Genomic DNA, 21724 nt, shown 5'->3' on the forward strand with positions numbered 1-21724 from the left:
GTAGCAAACTACCTTTGGTTTTTCTGGGGATGTATTCATTTCTACCTCACTATGAAGCACAGTTTTGTCACGTACAGAATTCTTGACTGATAGGTTTTGTTTTTTTTTTTTTTTTTTAGCTCTTTGAATATATGGGTTCATAGTCTTTTGGTCTCCAAGGGTTCTGGTGAGAAATCTGCTTATAATGTTACTGATGAGCTCTTGTATGAAACAAATCATTTCTTTCTTGATACTTTCAAGGTTCTTTCTCTCTTTGTGTTTGTCTATTGAAAATTTGAGTGTGTATGTTTCTTTAAGGTTTCATCATTTTTGGAGTTTGTTGAACTTCTTGGATATTTATATCCATGTCTTTCATCAAATTTAAAATTTCATTTTCAAATTCATTGTTGCCCATTTTTGAAAATTTTAGCCATTCTAGATATGTAATGGTGTCTCACTGTTTTAATTTGTAGTTCCCTAATGATATATAATGTTGAGCACCTTTTCATGTGCTGCTTTGCCATCTGTGTATCATCATGCTCAGATCTGTTGCCCCACAAAGTAGCTGCTACTTACAGCTGTTGCCTTTATTCCACCAAATTTTGACGTATCTTTTCTTCAGTGGTGGCTCCTTTAGTCCCCTTTCATGGACTCAGCCTAATGTATTCTTCCCTTATGCCCATGTTCTCCACATGTTCTTTTGTCTTAGCATCTTTGACTCCCTATTAAATTTTTACATATTTAACCTTTGTTTTTCTCTACAATGCTGAACACTTCTTGCAGGCAGGACTGCCATTCCTCCATTTTATATTACCTGCACTAGGTTGAATACCTGACACATGGTGTTCTCATGTGTTGAATGAAAGGTTAACTGATTTAATGCATATTGATGGGATATTTTCAATAAATTTTGCTTTTCTCCTAAAATATTAAAGAATATAAATAATGGACAGCCTTGGTTGGCTTTTATGACAAACTCAGTAAAATGATTTGAGATTGAATAGGGATCTGCTATTTCAGGGACCATTGTCATTCATGGATGTGTTTGTGGACTTTACCTGGGAAGAGTGGCAGCTGCTGGACTCAGCTCAGAAGCACCTGTACAGGAGTGTGATGTTGGAGAACTTTAGAAACCTGGTGTCCCTGGGTATGTACTGCCCCCTTGAAAGGAGTGTGTGTAATCTGTAGGCTTCCTCTTCTTGGTGGCTGAAAACTGGGGCATTTTTGTAAAATACTGGGTGATTTGGGGCTTATACTTAGAGGCCAAGTTTTCTTATTCTTCCTTTGGCATCAGAATATGCTGGTTGAATGGTGTTTACTTTGTTAGAGTGCAAAAGGGCAGCTTCATCATGTCACCTCTAAACTAAATTTTCCCAATTTTTCTGAATCCCTGGGTCCTAGGCATTCTTGATCTAGATTGTCTATAATTTTCCATTCACAGGATATCAATACACCAAACCCAGTATCATTTTCCAGTTGGAACAAGAAGAGCTGTGGATGATGCACAGCCCAAGTCAGGGCCATTCAGGTGAGTAACCAGAACATTTAGATCTTTTCCTCCTTACTCAGAATCAGTGTGAGGTCTGACATTTTGTTCTCTTTGTGTTTGTACTTTTATGTTATTTGTAGCCATCTTTTGCTCATTATTTCTTCTCTGGTATTCTCAGCTTCCTTCTTTTTTTTTCTGAGGTAGTAGACTCATTTCATTATGCATTTAAGCAGCTTTATCTCTTTATCTCACCTCATGTGACTTTCACACCCTTTCTAAATAAAGTTAATCTTCCTAATATTAGAATTGTTTCAGCTGCAATTTTTAATTAACCTTAAATCCACCTATAAGATGAAGTGATTCATTATCACATATTACAAAATGTCCTAAAATGGGCCAGCTCTAAGGATGACTAAGTGATTGACTCATTAAACTGCCACAGGTCTACCCCTTCCTTGCCATTCTAATTATGTATTTTCCTCAAATTTCCTCCCTTGTAGTCATCAGATGGCTATGACAGTTCCAGACAATACCTGCAAATGTACCAGTGACCAGTGGAATAAAGACTGTTCCTTTTTATCAGACATTAAAATCTATTTCAGGAAACGCCAGCAGACTTAACCATGTTCAGTAGGCTAGATTTTTATCACATACCCTGTGTAAAAAAGACTGGCAAGGGAAATGGCAAGCCATCACTGTTGGCTCAGATAAATCATGCTTCCCCTTCGGCAGCGGGTATGGAGATGGGTCTCCAGTTTCCTACCTGAAGCACATGGCCTAAAGGATGGAGGTAGAACATAAAATCAGGTTTCTGCCAACCAGGAGAAGGGCAGCAGAACTGTCAGCTAGGCAGAAGTGTCCACCTTCACCTTCCTTTTTGGTGAGGAAGCATCCAGTCACACCCTTCTTTCCACCCATCCATCTTCAAAAATACTCTATCCACCCCTCTTTTCATTCTTACACTATATTAGTACAAGTCTAGATCCTTGTTTCTAATCAGAGCTGGTAGTAGTTTTTCACAGTCTGGTGATCTCTAATTAAAATTATCCACATTCATCTCAAACCCTAATAAAATAATGCTCCAAATTCTCCAAGCCAGGCTTCAGCAGTACATGAACCATGAACTTCCAGATGTTCAAGCTGGATTTAGAAAAGGCAGAGGAACCAGAAATCAAATTGCCAAATCCATTGGATCATTGAAAAAGCAAGAGAGTTCCAGAAAAACATCTACTCCTGCTTTATTGACTATGCCAAAGCCTTTGACTGTGTGGATCAGAACAAACTGAAAAATTCTTAAAGAGATGGGAATACCAGACCACCTGACCTGCCTCCTGAGAAATCTGTATGCAAGTCAAGAAGCAATAGTTAGAACTGGACATGGAACAACGGACTGGTTCCAAATTGGGAAAGGAATACATCAAGGCTGTATATTTTCATGCTGCTTATTTAACTTATACACAGAGTACATCATGCAAAATGCCAGGCTGGATTAAGCACAAGCTGGAATCAAGATTTCTGGGAGAAATATCAATAACCTCAGATTCGTAAATGACACCACCCTTATGGCAGAAAGTGAAGAGGAACTAAAACGCCTCTTGATGAAAGAGGAGAGTGAAAAAGTTGGCTTAAAACTCAACATTCAAAAAACTAAGATCATGGCATCCAGTCCCATCACTTCATGGCAAATAGATGGGGAAACAGTGAAAACAGTGACAGACTTTATTTTTTGGGGGGCTTAAAAATCACTGCAGATAGTGAGTGCAGCCATAAAATTAAAAGACACTTGCTCCTTTGGAGAAAAGCTGTGACAAATTTAGATAGCATATTAAAAAGCAGAGATACTTACTTTACCCACAAAGGTCCATTTAGTCAAAGTAGTCCAAACTACTGGTTTTTTTAGTAGTCATGTATGGATGTGAGAGTTGGACTATAAAGAAAGCTGAGTGCGAAAGAATTGATGCTTTTGAACCGTGTTGTTGGAGAAGTCTCTTGAGAGTCCCTTGGACTACAAGGAGATCAAACCAGTCAATCCTAAAGGAAATCAGTCCTGAATATTCATTGGAAGGACTGATGCTGAAGCTGCAACTCCCAATATTTTGGCCACCTAATGCAAAGAACTGACTCATTGGAAGACTCTGATACTGGGAAAGATTGAAGGCAGGAGGAGAAGGGGATGACAGGATGAGATGGTTGGATGGCATCACTGACTCGATAGACATGAGTTTGAACAAGCTCTGGGAGTTGGTGATGGACAGGGAAGCCTGCAGTGCTGCAGTTCATGGGGTTGCAAAGAGTTGGACATGTCTGAACTGATCTGCATCAAAAGAATATTTATTTAGACATGTGAAGAAGAGTCTGTGGTGGATAAATTCTAAATTTGTGAAAGATAAACAGAGAAAACTTGGCAGCTAAGTAAAACAACTCAAGAGAAAAAATGATTTATGAATGAAAACCAACCATGGTACACCTGCATGATTTACCTGTGAATAGAAATTACATGGTTGTGAAGATGTAAAACCTGAAGACTGATTTAAGCAAAAATATGAAATAGCTTGATTAGGATGGTGCAAGTATGGGAAGAGAGTGTGTATATCATGGGGAATATTAAGGGAGGAGGATGAAAGGAATTAAATCTCTACCCTACCCCCTGATTAGGAGAAAATCAAGTACAACAGAATAGGCTCTTGTTTAGAAAACATGGAGGAAAATGCCATAAGAAAGAGCTAAGAGACAAAACTTTTTTCCTCTGAGGAGAATGAAAAACAGAGAGGCAAGGTGAACAGATGCTGTTTAAACATTAACTACCCCCTCCCCCCACCAAATTCCAAAAATACAAAATAGATAAAGATCAAGACACAGGTCTGAGTTCTTATGCACAATGACAAATATTTGGAGGCTGAATAGAAGCGAGAATGGGTAAAGTTGACCTATTAATAGATATACCAGAGTAACATGCTGACAAAGGTGAAGGACAGAGCAGGGCATTGAGAGAACACAACAGAAAGTCAGCTTTGAAGAAGCAACGTCACAGGGTCTTAATCATCATACCAGGTTTCTCTACATCCTAAATCTGAATCCTTATTCATTTGTACAGAAACCTCCGAATTATATATGTTGCCAAACATCAATTCCCACTTAGGGCAGTATCATGCTCTGAGGAATGAAAATTTAATTTTGCTCATTTTTTTCCTTGTACTTCCTTTTTCTTTCTTTTTTTTTTTTTTTTAATTTTGGCTGCACTGAATCTTCATTGTGGCATTCAGTTGGATCACATAGTCTTAGTTGCCCTGCAGTATGTGGGATCTTAGTTCCACAACCAGGAATCAAATCAGCATCCCCTGCATTGGAAGATTGATTCTTAACCACTGGGCCACCAGGGAAGTCCCTCCATGTGCTTTCCAAAGAAGCTATTGTACAAAATTTTGAAACTCAAAGCTGTATTTATTATCAGATTTCTATGCCTATTTTCATGTTTTGATTTGTTTCGTTTCTGCAGGTGCCCAGGAGTTTGTGTACATTTACATTTGAGATTTTATTTATATTCAGAACTGATATCGGAAACTAAGAAAAACCTCATGACATGGAATTTTTAAGGCAATTTTATGCTATACTATGATCATGTCACTATTTATAACATATGAGTATTTTCATTTCTAGACGAAGTCTGGGAAATTGATGGTTGTGTGGAATGGCATCAGGAAAATCAAGGCAAGCTGGGAAGTATGGCAGAAGGCTATCCCTGTACTGCTTTTGGAAAACTGTGTCTTATTACTGCAAATAATGCTTCTTCAAGACAGAGACTTCATAAATGTGTCACAAATGGGAAGAGTTTGAAATGTAATATAGGTCTCAGTAATAATTACGCTGGAAAGAATCCTAATGACATTCATGCATTGAGGGAATCATCCGTCCTTTCTAAACATGAACAAGCTGTTATTGGCATAAAATACTGTGAAAGTGATGAATCTGGAAAAACTGCCAACAGAAAGCCACTGCTTATTTGCCAACAAATGCATATGGGAGGAAAATCGTTTGAATGCAATTCCTGTGGGAAGGCCTTCAGCAGCAAGTCGAACTTTGTGGTGCATCAGGAAACTCATGAAGAAGCAAAACCCTACAAGTGTGATGGATGTGGGAAAGACTCCAGCAACAAGTCCTACCTCGTTGCACATCAGAGAACTCACAAAGGAGAGCAACTACATGAATGTAGTGATTTGAAAACTTTTAGTTTCAATTCACAACTTGTTTTACATCAGAGAATTCACACACAGGAGAATCCCTATGAATGCTGTGAATGTGGGAAAGTCTTCACTAGGAGAGACCAGCTTGTTTCCCACCAGAGAACTCATTCAGGACTGAAACCCTATGGATGTCATGAATGTGGGAAAGCTTTTGGTTTGAAATCACAGCTCATTATACATCAAAGAATTCATACTGGAGAGAAACCCTATGAATGCAGTGATTGTCGGAAAGCCTTTAATACAAAGTCTAACCTCATGGTACATCAGAGAACTCACACAGGAGAGAAACCTTATAGTTGTAGTGAATGTGGGAAAGCTTTTACTTTCAAGTCACAGCTCATTGTACATCAGGGAGCACACAGTGGCGTCAAACCCTATGGATGTAATCAATGTGGAAAAGCTTTCAGTTTAAAGTCACAACTCATTGTACATCAGAGAAGTCACACAGGAGTGAAACCCTATGGATGCAATGAATGTGGGAAAGCTTTTAGGAGCAAGTCGTACCTTGTTATACATCAGAGAACTCACACAGGAGAGAAACTCCATGAATGCTGTGAATGTGGGAGAGCCTTCAGTTTTAATTCACAACTTGTTATACATCAGAGAATTCACACAGGGGAGAATCCCTATGAATGCAGTGAGTGTGGGAAAGCCTTCAGTCGGAAATACCAGCTCATTTCACACCAGAGAACTCATGCAGGGGAGAAGCCCTATGAATGCAGTGATTGTGGGAAAACTTTTGGTTTGAAATCACAGCTCGTGATACATCAGCGAACTCATACAGGAGAGAAGCCCTATGAATGTAGTGAATGTCAGAAAGCCTTTAATACAAAATCAAACCTTATTGTACATCAGAGAACCCACACAGGAGAAAAACCATATGGTTGTAGTGAATGTGGGAAATCCTTTACTTTTAAATCACAGCTCATTGTACATCAGGGAGCACACACTGGGATAAAACCGTATGGTTGTAACCAGTGTGGGAAAGCCTTCAGTTTGAAGTCACAGCTCATTGTACATCAGAGAAGTCACACAGGATTGAAACCCTATGGGTGCATTGAATGTGGGAAAGCTTTTAGGAGCAAGTCCTACCTCATCATACATACAAGGACTCACACAGGGGAGAAACCACATGAATGCAGTGAATGCGGAAAATCCTTCAGTTTTAACTCACAACTTATTGTACATCAGAGAATTCATACAGGTGAGAATCCCTATGAATGCAGTGATTGTGGGAAAGCCTTTAATAGGAAAGACCAGCTTATCTCACATCAGCGAACTCATGCAGGGGAAAAACCTTATGGGTGTAGTGAGTGTGGGAAAGCCTTTAGTAGCAAGTCATATCTCATTATACACATGAGAACTCATTCAGGAGAGAAACCATATGAATGTCACAAATGTGGGAAAGCCTTCATTTGGAAGTCACTACTCATTGTACATGAGCGAACTCATGCAGGGGAAAACCCTTATAAATGCAGTCAGTGTGAGAAATCCTTCAGTGGGAAATTACGGCTCCTTGTACATCAGAGAATGCACATGAGAGAGAAGCCCTATGAATGCAATGAGTGTGAAAAAGCCTTCATTAGGAAGTCTCAGCTCATTGTACATCAGAGGACTCATTCAGGGGAGAAACCCTATGAATGCAGTGAATGCAGAAAAACTTTCTCTCAGAAATCAATTCTCAGTGCACATCAGAGGACTCATACTGGAGAGAAACCCTGTAAATGCACTGAATGTGGGAAAGCCTTTTGTTGGAAGTCACAACTCATTATGCATCAGAGAACTCATGCAGATGAGAAACATATTGGTGAGTTAAATATCAGAAACTTTTTCTCAAAAGTGAATTCACCGGAATTCCTAGAAAATTCATACAGAGGAGAAACTTTATAATTGGAATCATTGTACACCATGTATGTATGGCATGTGGAAAGGAATCCACAGAAAGCTGTTTTTTATACACACACACACACACAAATCAGTAAATGTACACAGGAACTGTATGAATTCAGTGAACCCTCTGAAAATTCTTAGCAGGAATTCACAACATGTCTTTAATTTGTGCAGTTGAGGAACAATATGAATGAAGTGAATATCAGAAACTCATTTCTTAACATGCTAACATCTGCAAAGAGTTAATTCCATAATGCAAATGAATATAGAATACAGTCCTTTAAAATTCATAATTTATTGGAATTAGGATTTTAATGAGAAAAAAGTGTTAATTGAATGTATTGCAGGCATCAGAAGCTAATATGTTGGAGAAACCATGGTATAAAATTAGGGAAATTCTTCATCTAGAAATGACAGGCTTCTAATAAAGTAAAATTTTGAATGAGTGAAGATCTATGAATATTTTTTAAACCTCTACAGGAAGGTTTACTATTTTGATTCATCTGGAAAAAATTTTTCCCTTATAAGTTTAGGGGAAATTATGCTTCAAATTATGCTTCTAAACTCTTAGGGAAAGCTTGTAAAAAAATAACTATCCAACTATCAATGATAGACATTTTATAGAATATAAAGATTTTCTTACCTGAGTAAATGTAATCATGATAATAATAAGGATCACATCAGAAGCCCTGCAGCAATGTTTAGGTGTTTTCTTCCTTTCTGTACTATAAAATGTGTTTTGTGGACTTCGACATATTCTTACGGATGCGACATTTGATAAATAAATTAACTAGATAGCAATACTGTTTCCCAGGGATTTATACTCTGCATAGCAACATCTTTCTTTAAAATACAACTTGTTACTAGAATAATATGGCATATAAATGCATTTCAGTACTTTAAAACTTCTACTATTGTTTTGTACTCTCTGTAAATGGACCTGAAAGCTCTCTCTTCAGTTATATAATCAGTATAGCTCACGCTTCATGTGATTGCATATCTGGAATCTGTCCTGCCCTCTTTGATTAGAATACCTTGATTTCCTTTAAGAGAACTGACAGTGTATGCAATGTATACATGATCAGATCGTCATTCAGGGTACCCTACCAGGAGTTGGCTGAGATAGTCCAGAATTTAAATTTTTAATGGACTCTTTAGTACAGAAAATTAAACTTAGCTTTTGTTCTCAGGTAACATCTTGCTGCAAATATTAATTAGTTCCTTCTACATAGATTACCCAGAATAGCTTTAGTTGTTGTCACTTCTTAATTCTAGTTTGCTTCTCTCTTAATTTGAGCTATCTGGTATCCTCTCAGTACTTTTAAATGATACCTTTAAGTGATGCTGCCGAAGTGTGCATGTATACCTGTAGATTCAGAGCAGTGAAAAGTCATTCTACCAGTGGCTTAGTTACAAAATCAGTTTTTTTAATAACCTCACCAATTACCTTTTATGTATTAGCATTGATCTGGAAAGAGCTAGAACCCTGAAAATAAGTTTAGGGCTATCTTGGAGGAATATGAGGATTTAAAACTGCAGATACTTCTGAAACACCCACTACTTTGTGCCCTTCAGTGGGGAATCCCATTGCTTACCCAAAGAAACTGTTTCTTCCATGAAGGATATAGTTACTGATTTCTGAATCCCTAATCCTTATGCAGGATCCAAAGTAGAAACTTGGAGTGAAGAATGATGACTCACAGAAAGGAAGAGAAAGCTTACATAAGGAAAGAATTTCAGATATTTGCTATAGTCTATCCCCTAAACTTGGAAAATGTCATGAATGTGTATTTTGTCATTGATGTTCCAAGGAAGATACATGCGCATAATAAAGAATAAACATATTCTGTGTCCCACTCTCCAAGGTCTATTAGATTCTAAAGGTGCTGTGTTGTGTGATGCATTCACATGCAGCCTCCTCCAGTAGACGCCAGAGATGTCAATGTAATGTTGGAGATGTAAGTCAAGTACTGTGTGAAAGGATATTGCTGGATTGAGCTTGATCTTAAATGGAAAGTTTTCCAGGCGAATGAAACTGAGCAAAAATGAATAGATTTTTATAAGCAAAAAAGTTAAAAATTGAATCTCTGGCTTGAAAATCTACCTAGTTCCTCTAACTCTGCCCTAGCCCCAGAAAAGAAAGATGTATCTGAGACTTTCAGTAATAGTTGATATTTTTCAGGAACATTAAGGGAACGATAATTCTCATGTTTTACAGTGTATGCACAGGAATTAGACATTTTGGGGGAAAATGACAAAGTCATTTGCGAACATGTAATAGATTTTAAAATCCTAAATGGAATTACAGCAAAAATGGATCCAATAATGTATAGTTTTTATTTCGTTAAGTCATGACATTATTTAGTATAGCAGACTGTTAGTAGTGAACCCAATATTTTATTACCAACAGTATCACTGTATTTTTCATAATGTTAATGTGCCCAGCTACATTTTTGCATCCTCTTTGTAGTTAAGTGCAATCGTGCTGCTAATTCTGAATAATGAAATGGAAATAGAAGTTACTGAGGAATAATGTAAGGTTTTTCTGAAGAAAAACATGTGAGGGAAACCCCCTGCTGCTGCTGCTGCTGCTAAGTCACTTCAGTCGTGTCCGACTCTGTGTGACCCCATAGACGGCAGCCCACCAGGCTCCCCCATCCCTGGGATTCTCCAGGCAAGAACACTGGAGTGGGTTGCCATTTCCTTCTCTACTGCATGAAAGTGAAAGTGAAGCCACTCAGTCATGTCCGACCCTCAGCAACCCCATGGATTGTGGCCTACCAGGCTCCTCTGTCCATGGGATTTTCCAGGCAAGAGTACTGGAGTGGGGTGCCATTGCCTTCTCTGAGCCCCCTAGTGTCCTTTAATCTTTTCTTTTTAATATGCAGTATGCCAGATGGTGGGAGACTCAGCAGCCATCCTAGAACCTGAATTCCTCTTGAGGATGGAAGCCATCTGCTTGAGTGTAGTAGAGAGAGAAGAGTGATGTGGCTCTCTGATAATGATGGAGCTGCTATACCACCCCTAGACTACCAAGTCTGGGCATCTTTTTACACAAAAGAGAGATGAACTGTCTTGTCCAAGTCTTTTTTTTGTTGTTTTTGGGAGGAGACTTGGTTCTGTTATGTGCACCTGAATCTGATCCGAATTAAAACTTACTAGGATGCTTGGAAGATTTAATATTTAAAAATCTTTTTGTAAAATTAATCACTAGGTGGGGGGGAAGCCATGAGTAGTATCTCAGTGTGTGTAGATAAATCAGTTGATGGGCTATAATTCCCATAGGTGATTTTAAATTATTATTAAGTTAGAGATAGAAGTTAAATCCTTTGCAAGTAGTATGTTCCCAAAACTGAAAAATGTCATACTTTATGATAAAACAGTAATTTAAACAGTATACCTTTAAATTAAGAACATTTAAAGCATGCTCATCAATTTTATTGAGCAATCTAATGGCAGTTCTAGTCAATATGTGAGAACAAAAAATTGTAAGGAATTGGGGTTTGGGGTAGAAACAAAAATCCAATTGTGTGGAGATGTGGTTGTCTATTTAGAAAAACCAAAATAAACTATAGATAAATACTTAAACTACAGGCTTTAAGGCAAGATGTTTTGTACAGCTATGAAAGCTGTCAGTTTGACTGTGAGCACAAGCAGACCTCTACATCTCTGTGCTCAGATTGACCTGCCCTCAAAATATCTGAAGGCAGTTTTGCAGTGAATCAACCAAAAGCTTCAACAAACCTTAGTTGAAATACAGATCAGATTGAGTCATCTTTACCCTATTTCCCAGTCTAAAAGCTGACACCCTTTTCTGGAAATGAATATATATTCAGAGCAGAGTAAACATATATTCAGGGCAAAGGAAATTATCAGGAATATATAAATACCTTATATAATGAAAAATATAATTTTACCAAAAAGATGATTCTACATGTGCAGGCACTTAAAGCATCAAAATCATGCAAAAACAAAGCTTTATATACTCTTACCAGTTTAGTTGGACACTTCAACATTTATTTCTCAGTAGCATAACTTGGTTGAGAAGGAAATGGCAACCCACTCCAGTGTTCTTGCCTGGAGAATCCCAGGGACAGGGGAGCCTGGTGGGCTGCCATCTCTGGGGTCGCACAGAGTCGCACACGACTGAAGCAACTTAGCAGCAGCAGCATAACTTGGAGACCAAAAACAAACAAGACTGTGGAAGCACTGGGTAATGCCATCACAAACTAAACTTGGTAGGCACATCTAAAACATCTGACAGCAGAACACACATTCTTTTCAATTGCACATGAAGCATTAATCAATACAGACTATATCCTGGGACATTAATTATAAAATTTTTCAAATAATTGAAATCATACAAGATGTCTTCAGACTGTAATGCAGCTTTACAAGAAACCAATTGCAAAAAGAACAGGAAAATCCCCAAACACTTGGAAATGAACAGAATTCCAGTCCTAGATATTTCAAGAAAAATATGGAAAATAAACATACACAAGTTAAAATACAACATTGATTTTTTTTTTTGAGATGCAGATAAAGCAGTGCATAGAGAGAATATCACTAAATGCTCGCATTAAAAAAGAATAAGGATCTCACATCAATAAATCCCACCATAAGAAACAAGAAAAAAAACTAGTAGATCCCAGGGTAAATAGGAATGAAATAGTAAGGATAAGACCAGAGACCAATAGAACAAACAAACAAATGGGGAAAAAAGGAAGGGAATAAACAATGCAAAACACAAATCTGACAACAGGTAAAATGGACTAAATTTTTGAAAGGTAGAAACTACCAATAAAGGTAATCCAAATAGTGCTACATTAATTAAAGAAATTAAATTCAGTTTAAAATCCCCCAACAAAAAAATGGATCAATGCCACGTCCAAGGAGTGGCAGCTGCGCGGGCACAGGAGGGCCGAGAGGAGCTACTCCACATTCAAGGTCAGGATGGGTGGCTGTGAGGAGATAACCCCTCATCCAAGATAAGGAGCAGCGGCTGTGATTTGCTGGAGCAGCTGTGAAGAGATACCCCACGTCCAAGGTAAGAGAAACCCAAGTAAGATGGTAGGTGTTGCCAGAGGGCATCAGAGGGCAGACACACTGAAACCATAATCACAGAAAACTAGCCAATCTGATCACGCAGACCACAGCCTGTCTAACTCAATGAAACTAAGCCATACCGTGTGGGGCCACCCAAGACAGATGGGTCATGGTGGAGAGGTCTGACAGAATGTGGTCCACTGGAGAAGGGAATGGCAAACCACTTCAGTATTCTTGCCTTGAGAACCCCATGAACAGTATGAAAAGGCAAAGTGATAGGATACTGAAAGAGGAACTCCCCAAGCCAGTAGGTGCCCAAAATGCTTACTGGAGATCAGTGGAGAAATAACTCCAGAAAGAATGAAGGGATGGAGCCAAAGCAAAAACAATACCCAGTTGTGGATGTGACTGGTGATAGAAGCAAGGTCCGATGCTGTAAAGAGCAATATTGCATAGGAACCTGGAATATTAGGTCCATGAAACAAGGCAAGTTGGAAGTGGTTAAACAGATGGCAAGAGTGAACGTCGACATTCTAGGAATCAGTGAACTAAAATGGACTGGAATGGGTGAATTTAACTCAGATGACCATTATATCTGCTACTGTGGGCAGGAATCCCTTAGAGGAAATGCAGTAGCCATCATGGTCAACAAAAGAGTCCAAAATGCAATACTTGGATGCAATCTCAAAAACGACAGAATGATCTCTGTTCATTTCCAAAGCAAACAATTCAATATCACAGTAATCCAAGCCTATGCTCCAACCAGTAACACTGAAGAAGCTGAAGTTGAATGGTTCTATGAAGACCTACAAGACCTTTTAGAACTAACACCCAAAAAAAGATGTCCTTTTCATTATAGGGGACTGGAATGCAAAAGTAGGAAGTCAAGAAACAACTGGAGTAACAGGCAAATTTGGCCTTGGAGTATGGAATGAATCAGGGCAAAGGCTAACAGACTTTTGCCAAGAGAACACACTGGTCATAGCAAACACCCTCTTCCAACAACACAAGAGAAGACTCTACACAGGGACATCACCAGATGGTCAACACCGAAATCAGATTGATTATATTCTTTGCAGCCAAAGATGGAGAAGATCTATACAGTCAGCAAAAACAAGACTGGGAGCTGACTGTGGCTCAGATCATGAACTCCCTATTGCCAAATTCAGACTTAAATTGAAGAAAGTAGGGAAAACCATTAGACCATTCAGGTATGACCTAAATCAAATCCCTTATGATTATACAGTGGAAGTGAGAAATAGATTTAAGGGACTAGATCTGATAGAGTGCCTGATGAACTATGGACAGAGGTTCGTGACATTGCACAGCAGACAGGGATCAAGACCATCCCCATGGAAAAGAAATGCAAAAAAGCAAAATGGCTGTCTAAGGAGGCCTTACAAATAGCTGTGAAAAGAAGAGAAGTGAAAAGCAAAGGAGAAAAGGAAATATATAAGCATCTGAATTCAGAGTTCCAAAGAATAGCAAGGAGAGATAAGAAAGCCTTCCTCAGCGATCACTGCACAGAAATAGAGGAAAACAACAGAATGAGAAACACTAGAGATCTCTTCAAGAAAATTAGAGATACCAAGGGAACATTTCATGCAAAGATGGGCTCGATAAAGGACAGAAATGGTATGGACCTAACAGAAGCAGAAGATATTAAGAAGAGGTGGCAAGAATACACAGAAGAACTGTACAAAAAAGATCTTCATGACCAAGATAATCACGATGGTGTGATCACTCACCTAGAGCCAGACATCCTGAAATATGAAGTCAAGTGGGCCTTAGAAAGCATCACAATGAACAAAGCTAGTGGAGGTGATGGAATTCCAGTTGAGCTATTTCAAATCCTGAAAGATGATGCTGGGAAAGTGCTGCATTCAATATGCCAGCAAATTTGGAAAACTCAGCAGTGGCCACAGGACTGGAAAAGGTCAGTTTTCATTCCAATCCCAAAGAAAGGCAATGCCAAGGAATACTCAAATGACCACACAATTGCACTCATCTCACACGCTAGTAAAGTAATGCTTAAAATTCTCCAAGCCAGGCTTCAGCAATATGTGAACTGTGAACTTCCAGATATTCAAGCTGGTTTTAGAAAAGGCAGCGGAACCAAAGATCAAATTGCCAACATCCGCTGGATCGTGGAAAAGCAAGAGAGTTCCAGAAAAACATCTATTTCTGTTTTATTGACTATGCCAAAGCCTTTGACTGTGTGGATCACAATAAACTGTGGAAAATTCTTCAAGAGATGGGAATACCAGACCACCTGACCTGCCTCTTGAGAAACCTATATGCAGGTCAAGAAGCAACAGTTAGAACTGGACATGGAACAACAGACTGGTTCCAAATAGGGAAAGGAGTACGTCAAGGCTGTATATTCTCACCCTCCTTATTTAACTTCTATGTAGAGTACATCATGAGAAACGCTGTGCTGGAAGGAGCAACAAGCTGGAATCAAGATTGCTGGGAGAAATATCAATAACCTCAGATATGCAGATGACACCACCTTTATGGCAGAAAGTGAAGAGGAACTAAAAAGCCTCTTGATGAAAGTGAAAGAGGAGAGTGAAAAAGTGGGCTTAAAGCTCAACATTCAGAAAACTAAGATCATGGTATCTGGTCCCATCACTTCATGGGAAATCGATGGAGAAACAGTGTCAGACTTTGTTTTTTGGGGCTCCAAAATCACTGCAGATGGTGACTGTAGCCATGAAATTAAAAGACACTTACTCCTTGGAAGTAGTAATGAATCCTTGGAAGAAAGTTATGACCAACCTAGATAGCATATTAAAAAGCAGAGACATTACTTTGCCATCAAAGGTCCGTCTAGTCAAGGCTATGGTCTTTCCAGTGGTCATGTATGGATGTGAGAGTTGGACTGTGAAGAAAGCTGAGCGCCAAAGAATTGATGCTTTTGAACTGTGGTGTTGGAGAATACTCTTGAGAGTCCCTTGGACTGCAAGGAGGCCCACCCAGTCCATCCTAAAGGAGATCAGTCCTTGGTGTTCTGTCCTTGGAAGGACTGATGCTAAAGCTTAAATTCCAATACTTTGGCCACCTCATGTGAAGAGTTGACTCATTGGAAAAGACCCTGATGCTGGGAGGGATTGGGGGCAGGAGGAAAAGGGGACGACAGAGGATGAGATGGCTGGATGGCATCACCAACTGGATGGACTTGAGTTTGAGTAGACTCCGGGAGTTGGTGATGGACAGGGAGGCCTGGCATGCTGTGATTCATGGGGTCGCAAAGAGTCGAACACGACTTAGCGATTGAACTGAACAAAAAAATATCCAAGCTCAGGTCATTTCACTGGTCATTGCTATCAGACATTTAAGATAGAAGTAATTCCAATTCTATACAAACTCTTTCAGAAAATAGATGACAAATAAATATTAACTCATTTTCTGAAATTAGCATTACTCTGATTTTTTAATGAAAGATTCTACAAATGTTCTTTATGAACACAGATGTAAAAATCTTCAATATTAGTTAATTTACTCCTGAAATATGTAAAGGGTAATACAAGAAGATAAACTGGAGTTTATCTTGGGAATAGGAAGCTGATTCAATTTCAGAATTCGATCACTAATTCATACTGGAATAACTACAAAAAATCGCATGATCACATCAATAGGTGTAGTAAAAGCATCTGTTCAAGTTCCACAGCACCCATTAAAAAAATAAACAAAAAAAGAAACACCTCAGCAGGACTTCTTTAGTGGTGCAGTGGATGAGAATCTGCCTGTTAGTGCAGGAGACACGGGTTTAATCCCTGATCCAGGAAGATTCCACATGCTGTAGAGCAAATGAGCCTGTGCAGCACAACTATTGAGCCCATGGTCTAGAGCCTGTGAGCTGCAACTACTGAAGCCCATGTGCCTAGAGCTTGTACTCCACAGCAAGAGAAATCACTGCAATGAGAAGCCCTCACACCACAGTGAAGAGTACCCCCACTCACTGCAACTAGAGAGAGGCGGCACAAAGCAACAAAGACTCAATGCAGCCCAAAAAAATTAAATAGAAACCTCATGTGTAATGTTAAAAAAACAACAACAACAACAGCGAATCAGGAATAAGAAGTTGCTTCCTCAAACTAATGAAGCACATCTGGAAAATGTCTGTAGTTCATGTAAGGGTGAAAATAAACAGCTTCCCCTAAAATTGAGAGCAAGTAAACTATATCCACTCTCACCACTCTGTTTCAACATTGTACTAGAAGACTTAGCTGATTGCATTAGGCAAGAAAGAAAAAAGGGTAGATATTAGAAAGAAAGAATAACAACCATACTGAAAGACAGCATGACTGTCTTCAAGAAAACTCCTTTTAAAACTTTACCAAAAAAAATCCACCATAACAAGTCAATTAAGCAAGATAGCAAAATATAAAATCAACATTCAGTTGAAGTATGGCAAAACCAATACAATATTGTAAAGTAGCCTCCAATTAAAATAAATTTATATTAAAAAATAGAAATTAAAAAAATAATAAAATCAACATTCAAAACTCAGTTCTGTTTTTACATACTTGGAATATACAATGGGAAATTTGAGTTAAATGCACCACTATTTACGACAGGACCAGAAAACATGGAATAATTAAATGTAAGTCAAGTGAAATGCTGAGAACAGCAATGAAGAGGGGAGTAATGCCGGGAGCCGGCGTATTGCATATTGAGTGCATATTGCATATTGAGTGCAGCACTTTCCACAGCATCATCTTTCAGGATCTGGAATAGCTCAACTGGAATTCTATCACTGCTGGGAGCCAGTGAGGAACTCCGCCCATGACAAAGGTCATGAGGAAGGAGGCTCGGCATATGCAAAGGCGGGATCGAGTCTCAGGAGTCCCCCTGGAAATTCTCGAGCATATACCCCCAAAACCAGAGTCTGCCTACTTTCTGCTTTGTGCCTTCACCTACACCTCTGACTTTACGGGGGGCTGTCCCCCACTACCTCTCTGAAAAAAGAGTTAGCTTACAGTTCCAGTTAATAATTCCTGGGTGTGACAGTGTTTAACCTACAAACTCCTTTGGAAATCCTCTAGCCTGCCTGAATAGGTTTTTCCGGCCACATGTGATTGTTCAGAGCCTCCCAACTGTGAGAGGCAGGAGATGTTCTAAACTGTCTAAACACAGATTCTTTTGAGTAGTTAAAAGATTGATTAGAAATTGTATTGGTGAGGGATTTTCACTTGTTGGGCCAATGTTTGCTGCTAAGTTTCCATATCCCTTACCTGCTGTGTCCCTGGCAGTGTATTGATTAATATAATTGGTGTAAGTAGTAGCTTTAATGTTTGTAACCTGTTAATTCTTTTTCTTGTTATAGCCCACCACACCTTTGCTCTGTAGGAATGCAACTTTATCTAATGCTTTTGGAGGGTGGCTCCTGACCAATCACCTTTAGAGAAAAATAAGTTTTCTGAAGAAAGGGTCTTAAAATGTTAACAGGCCTCCGGGCCAGAAGATGATGCAAATCACCTAAGCTTTTGCATATGATAAGTTTGCAGGAAGAAAGCCTGGCTTGCTGCCTGACTCTATCCCTTCCCCCATTATCCTCTATGCATAACTTAAGGTATAAAAACTACTTTGGAAAATAAAGTGCGGGCCTTGCTCACCAAAACTTGGTCTCCCCATGTTGTTCTTTCTCTTACCTTCTGGCTGAATTATTCAGCCTCTTTTCTCCACTGAATTTCCTCACTGAGCTATCCTTATTTCAGCCTCTTTTCACTGAATTTTACTGAGCTATCCTCATTCTATTACTCTTTATATCCTTAATTAACATTTAATTAAGCAATTGTTTCCTGATCTTCGCCTACGCCGTCTCTCCTTCGAATACCCTGGATCAGCCGGGGCTGGTCCCCAGCAGAGTAACAATGACCTAGATACTGAAAGGATGTGCCCTGTTAATGGACTGAAAGAGTCAATGTTGTTAAAGTGTCAGTGTTCTCCACACTAATTTTTAGATTCAATCCCTTTCCTATCAAATTCCCAGGAAGATCTTCTGTGAAAACTGACAAACATCCTGAAACATATGTGAAATAGCAAAGGAACTAGAATACTCACAGTTTTGAACAGGAAAAACAGTCCAAAACATACACTATTTTATTTCCAGGCCTATCATAAAGTTACAGTAGCTATAACAGTATGGACTTCTGAAAGGACAGACATATCGATTAGTAAAACAGAAGAGAGTCCTGAATAAAACTACCCACTACACAGTGAACTGATTTTTGTCAAAATTACAAAAACAATTCATTGGAAAAAGGATAGTCTTTAAAAAATGGTGCTGAATCACTTGCACATCTATTTGAGAAAAATGTATATGTATCTTGGTCTATACTTATACCATATACAAAAACCAATTTTCTGAGGAGTATACTAGAGGTTGAGCTTCATCCAGCTAAAGGATTGATGGTGAGCATTTAAAATATTTAATTTCACATCTAAGACTAAAATGAGGGTTGAGCAGATGGAAGAATACTATACAAAAATATATTCTGGTAAAGTAAAAACATGAGTAAGCATAGAAAGAGGAAAGAGAGGGTTGAGGGAAATAAGATACTTCCATTAATAGGAAATCAAAGGATACCTCTTTAATTCTTAGGCTGCTGATAATAAAAGGTAGAGAAACATGAGATTCAGAGCACTGGAAGATGATATAAAAGTAACAACTGGAACAAAAATATGAAGCCTAAATTACAAAAGAAATTACTTGAAAGAAAATAATGCAACACAGGAAAAAAAATAGTAAAGATAAATAGGTTGCACTGAAATAACAGGGAAGGGCAGGAGAGAAACCATTTATGATGGTAGAATTCCCATGATATACAGAAGAAATGATGAAGTTGGAAGATTGTCATTAGGCAGCCACTATAGTAAGGATTGTTTCAGGCAGAAATTAATGAACGCTAAAACTTGTAAACAAAAATGTTACGAGGAACAAATACTTGTCTCAAAGTATTTTCCTCTCAGGTATTTCTTAATTACAAAAGTAGTATTTTTAGATTGAGAAATTTCAGAAATTAGGAAATATTTTTACACAGATGATGGTAAAATACAATGCTAAAACATGTTTGAAGGAAAATGCATAACTTTATTAAGAAAAAGGTTGAAAACTAATTATCTAGCCTTCTATTTTAGGAAGTCACAAAAGAAAAGCAAACTCAAAGAACATAGTAGGAAGGCAATAAGGAAGATCAGACATTGATTAAACAGGAACCATACGTACAAGAGAGAAAGTACCACAGAAAGTTGATTCTTTGATTAATTCACTTCTGATCAAGAAAGAGGAAAAAAATACCTTGCCAGTAACCAGTATGAAAAGGGATATCACAACAAGATTTTACATGAAAGAAAATAAATGTATTAGAAGGTTATGCAATAGGCAAACATATTTGATAGTTTAGATGATAAGGACAAATTCCTTAGAAATCCCAACATTAATAAAATGGGCAAAAGAAATTAAAAAATAGTACTAAATCTATTGAAGACATTGAATCCAAAATCTAAAACCTTTCCACAAAGAGATTGAAGCCTAGCTGACTTCACTAGTAAATTCTTCTGATTTAAAGAAGAAATAATTCCAGTTCTATAAAAATTTCCAGGTAATAGAAAAAGTGAGAGAATGCTTCCTGATACTTTTTACGGGACCTGCGTAACTTTGGTGCCAAAATCCAACAGACACATTAGGGGAAAAAAATGAAAATGTAGACATTTATTTCTCATGAAGAGAGATGCAAAAATCCTAAAAAGTGAATTAGATGGAATCTAATGATATGTAAAAACTACATCATGATCAAGTATGGTTAAAAAACAAACAAAACCCACTGTGATCTAACAGTTACAGAATAAGAGAAAAACCAACTCAAGAGGTGCAGAAGACAGCTGCCAAAATTAAACAGGCATTTATAGCAAAACCTCTTAAAACTAGTAATACACAGGTACTTCCTTAATCTGACAAAGCATATATATCCACAAAAGAAATCTATCATAGACATGTCATGTTGCACAAACATCATGATTTCATTTCAAGTGAAGTATTTAATGCTCTCTCCCTGCATACAATAAATAAAATTATAACTATTACCTCTTTAATTTAACATTGTAAATATTTTTGTCCTAACCCATACAATATGTTTTTTTAAAAATAAGGTTGGAAAGAAAGAAAAATAAGTCATTCCTACACAATATGTTTATGTACTTAGAAAATCCAAAAAAGTCTACAAATAAAACTTACATATTTAAGTGAATTTAGCAGAGTTGCTAGGTAGAATGTCAATACGCAAAAGTCAACTGTATTTCTATATATTACAAAACAATTAGATAATGGAACTAAAAGAATCATGGACAACAGCATCAAAAATATTAAATGATTAGAAATAAATCTAAATAAAGGTTTGAAATTAAACAAGTAAGATCTATTTTGTATTTGTGGATTGGAAGACTCAAATTGCTTTCAAGCATTGCCCAAATTTATAAATTCAGTGCTATCTCACAGTCCTAGTAGATGCATTTTTGTCAAAATTAACGAGCTGATTCTGAAATCCATGTGAAAATGCAAAGGGTGAAGCATAGCAAACACAAAGAGGAAGAAAATTGAAGGATACACACTGAACATTGACTTAGTGATTGTTATAATAGTATAGTTTTGTGTAAAGGTAGACAAACAGACCAGTGGAGCAACAGACCAGAGAACCCATTAGCAGACCCCCACATGTGCCATCATCTGATCTCAGACAAAAAGTGACACTGCAGTGTGGCAGTGGAAACACTGTGCAATAAATCAGGTAGGCCAATTGGATATCCTCTGGAGGGAACTGACACTGCCCCGCCTCATACCTCACACCATAAGTTAAAATTATTTCTAGATGAATTGTACACCTAAATGTGAAGGGGAAAATTAGACCTTCTAGAAGCTTATGGTGGGGGAAACTTGTAGCTTTTGAGAAGGCAAGTCAAGTGCAAAAACAGGAAAAGCTAATGTTTGGTGACTTAAATCAAGGGTGGTTACCATGGAGGGATAATGACTGGACATGGGCATGAGAGAGCCTTCAAGCATGCTGTAAGTGGTGAG

At 38.1% G+C, this 21724-nt stretch overlaps 1 protein-coding gene and 1 long non-coding RNA gene across 7 annotated transcripts in view; one reads left to right on the forward strand and one right to left on the reverse strand.

Moving 5' to 3' along the window:
* The window catches only part of ZNF268 (zinc finger protein 268), a 33954-nt gene extending 24496 nt beyond the window's left edge, over nucleotides 1-9458 (forward strand). For 2 of the 5 annotated variants that reach the window (XM_005217648.5, XM_005217649.5), the window contains exons 4-6: nucleotides 1000-1126; nucleotides 1421-1507; nucleotides 5126-9450. In XM_005217648.5, the coding sequence (XP_005217705.1) occupies nucleotides 1000-1126; nucleotides 1421-1507; nucleotides 5126-7599 (2688 nt within the window). In that variant the 3' untranslated portion in view covers nucleotides 7600-9450. Of the gene's footprint in view, nucleotides 1-999; nucleotides 1127-1420; nucleotides 1508-4964 lie in introns of all 5 variants that reach the window. The other 3 variants (NM_001083646.3, XM_010813819.4, XM_015475428.3) reach the window with 3 other exon arrangements.
* The window catches only part of LOC132342602 (uncharacterized), a 48101-nt gene that overhangs the window by 14776 nt on the left and 11601 nt on the right, over nucleotides 1-21724 (reverse strand). Inside the window, exon 5 of one of the 2 annotated variants that reach the window (XR_009491050.1) lies at nucleotides 11546-11773. The exons of the other annotated variant lie outside the window; for it this stretch is intronic. This is a non-coding gene — a long non-coding RNA (uncharacterized lncRNA). Of the gene's footprint in view, nucleotides 1-11545; nucleotides 11774-21724 lie in introns of those variants that run through there. 2 annotated transcript variants of the gene reach the window in all.

Source organism: Bos taurus, chromosome 17 (genome assembly GCF_002263795.3).
Source record: "Bos taurus isolate L1 Dominette 01449 registration number 42190680 breed Hereford chromosome 17, ARS-UCD2.0, whole genome shotgun sequence".
In the NCBI taxonomy this organism is placed as follows: domain Eukaryota; kingdom Metazoa; phylum Chordata; class Mammalia; order Artiodactyla; family Bovidae; genus Bos; species Bos taurus.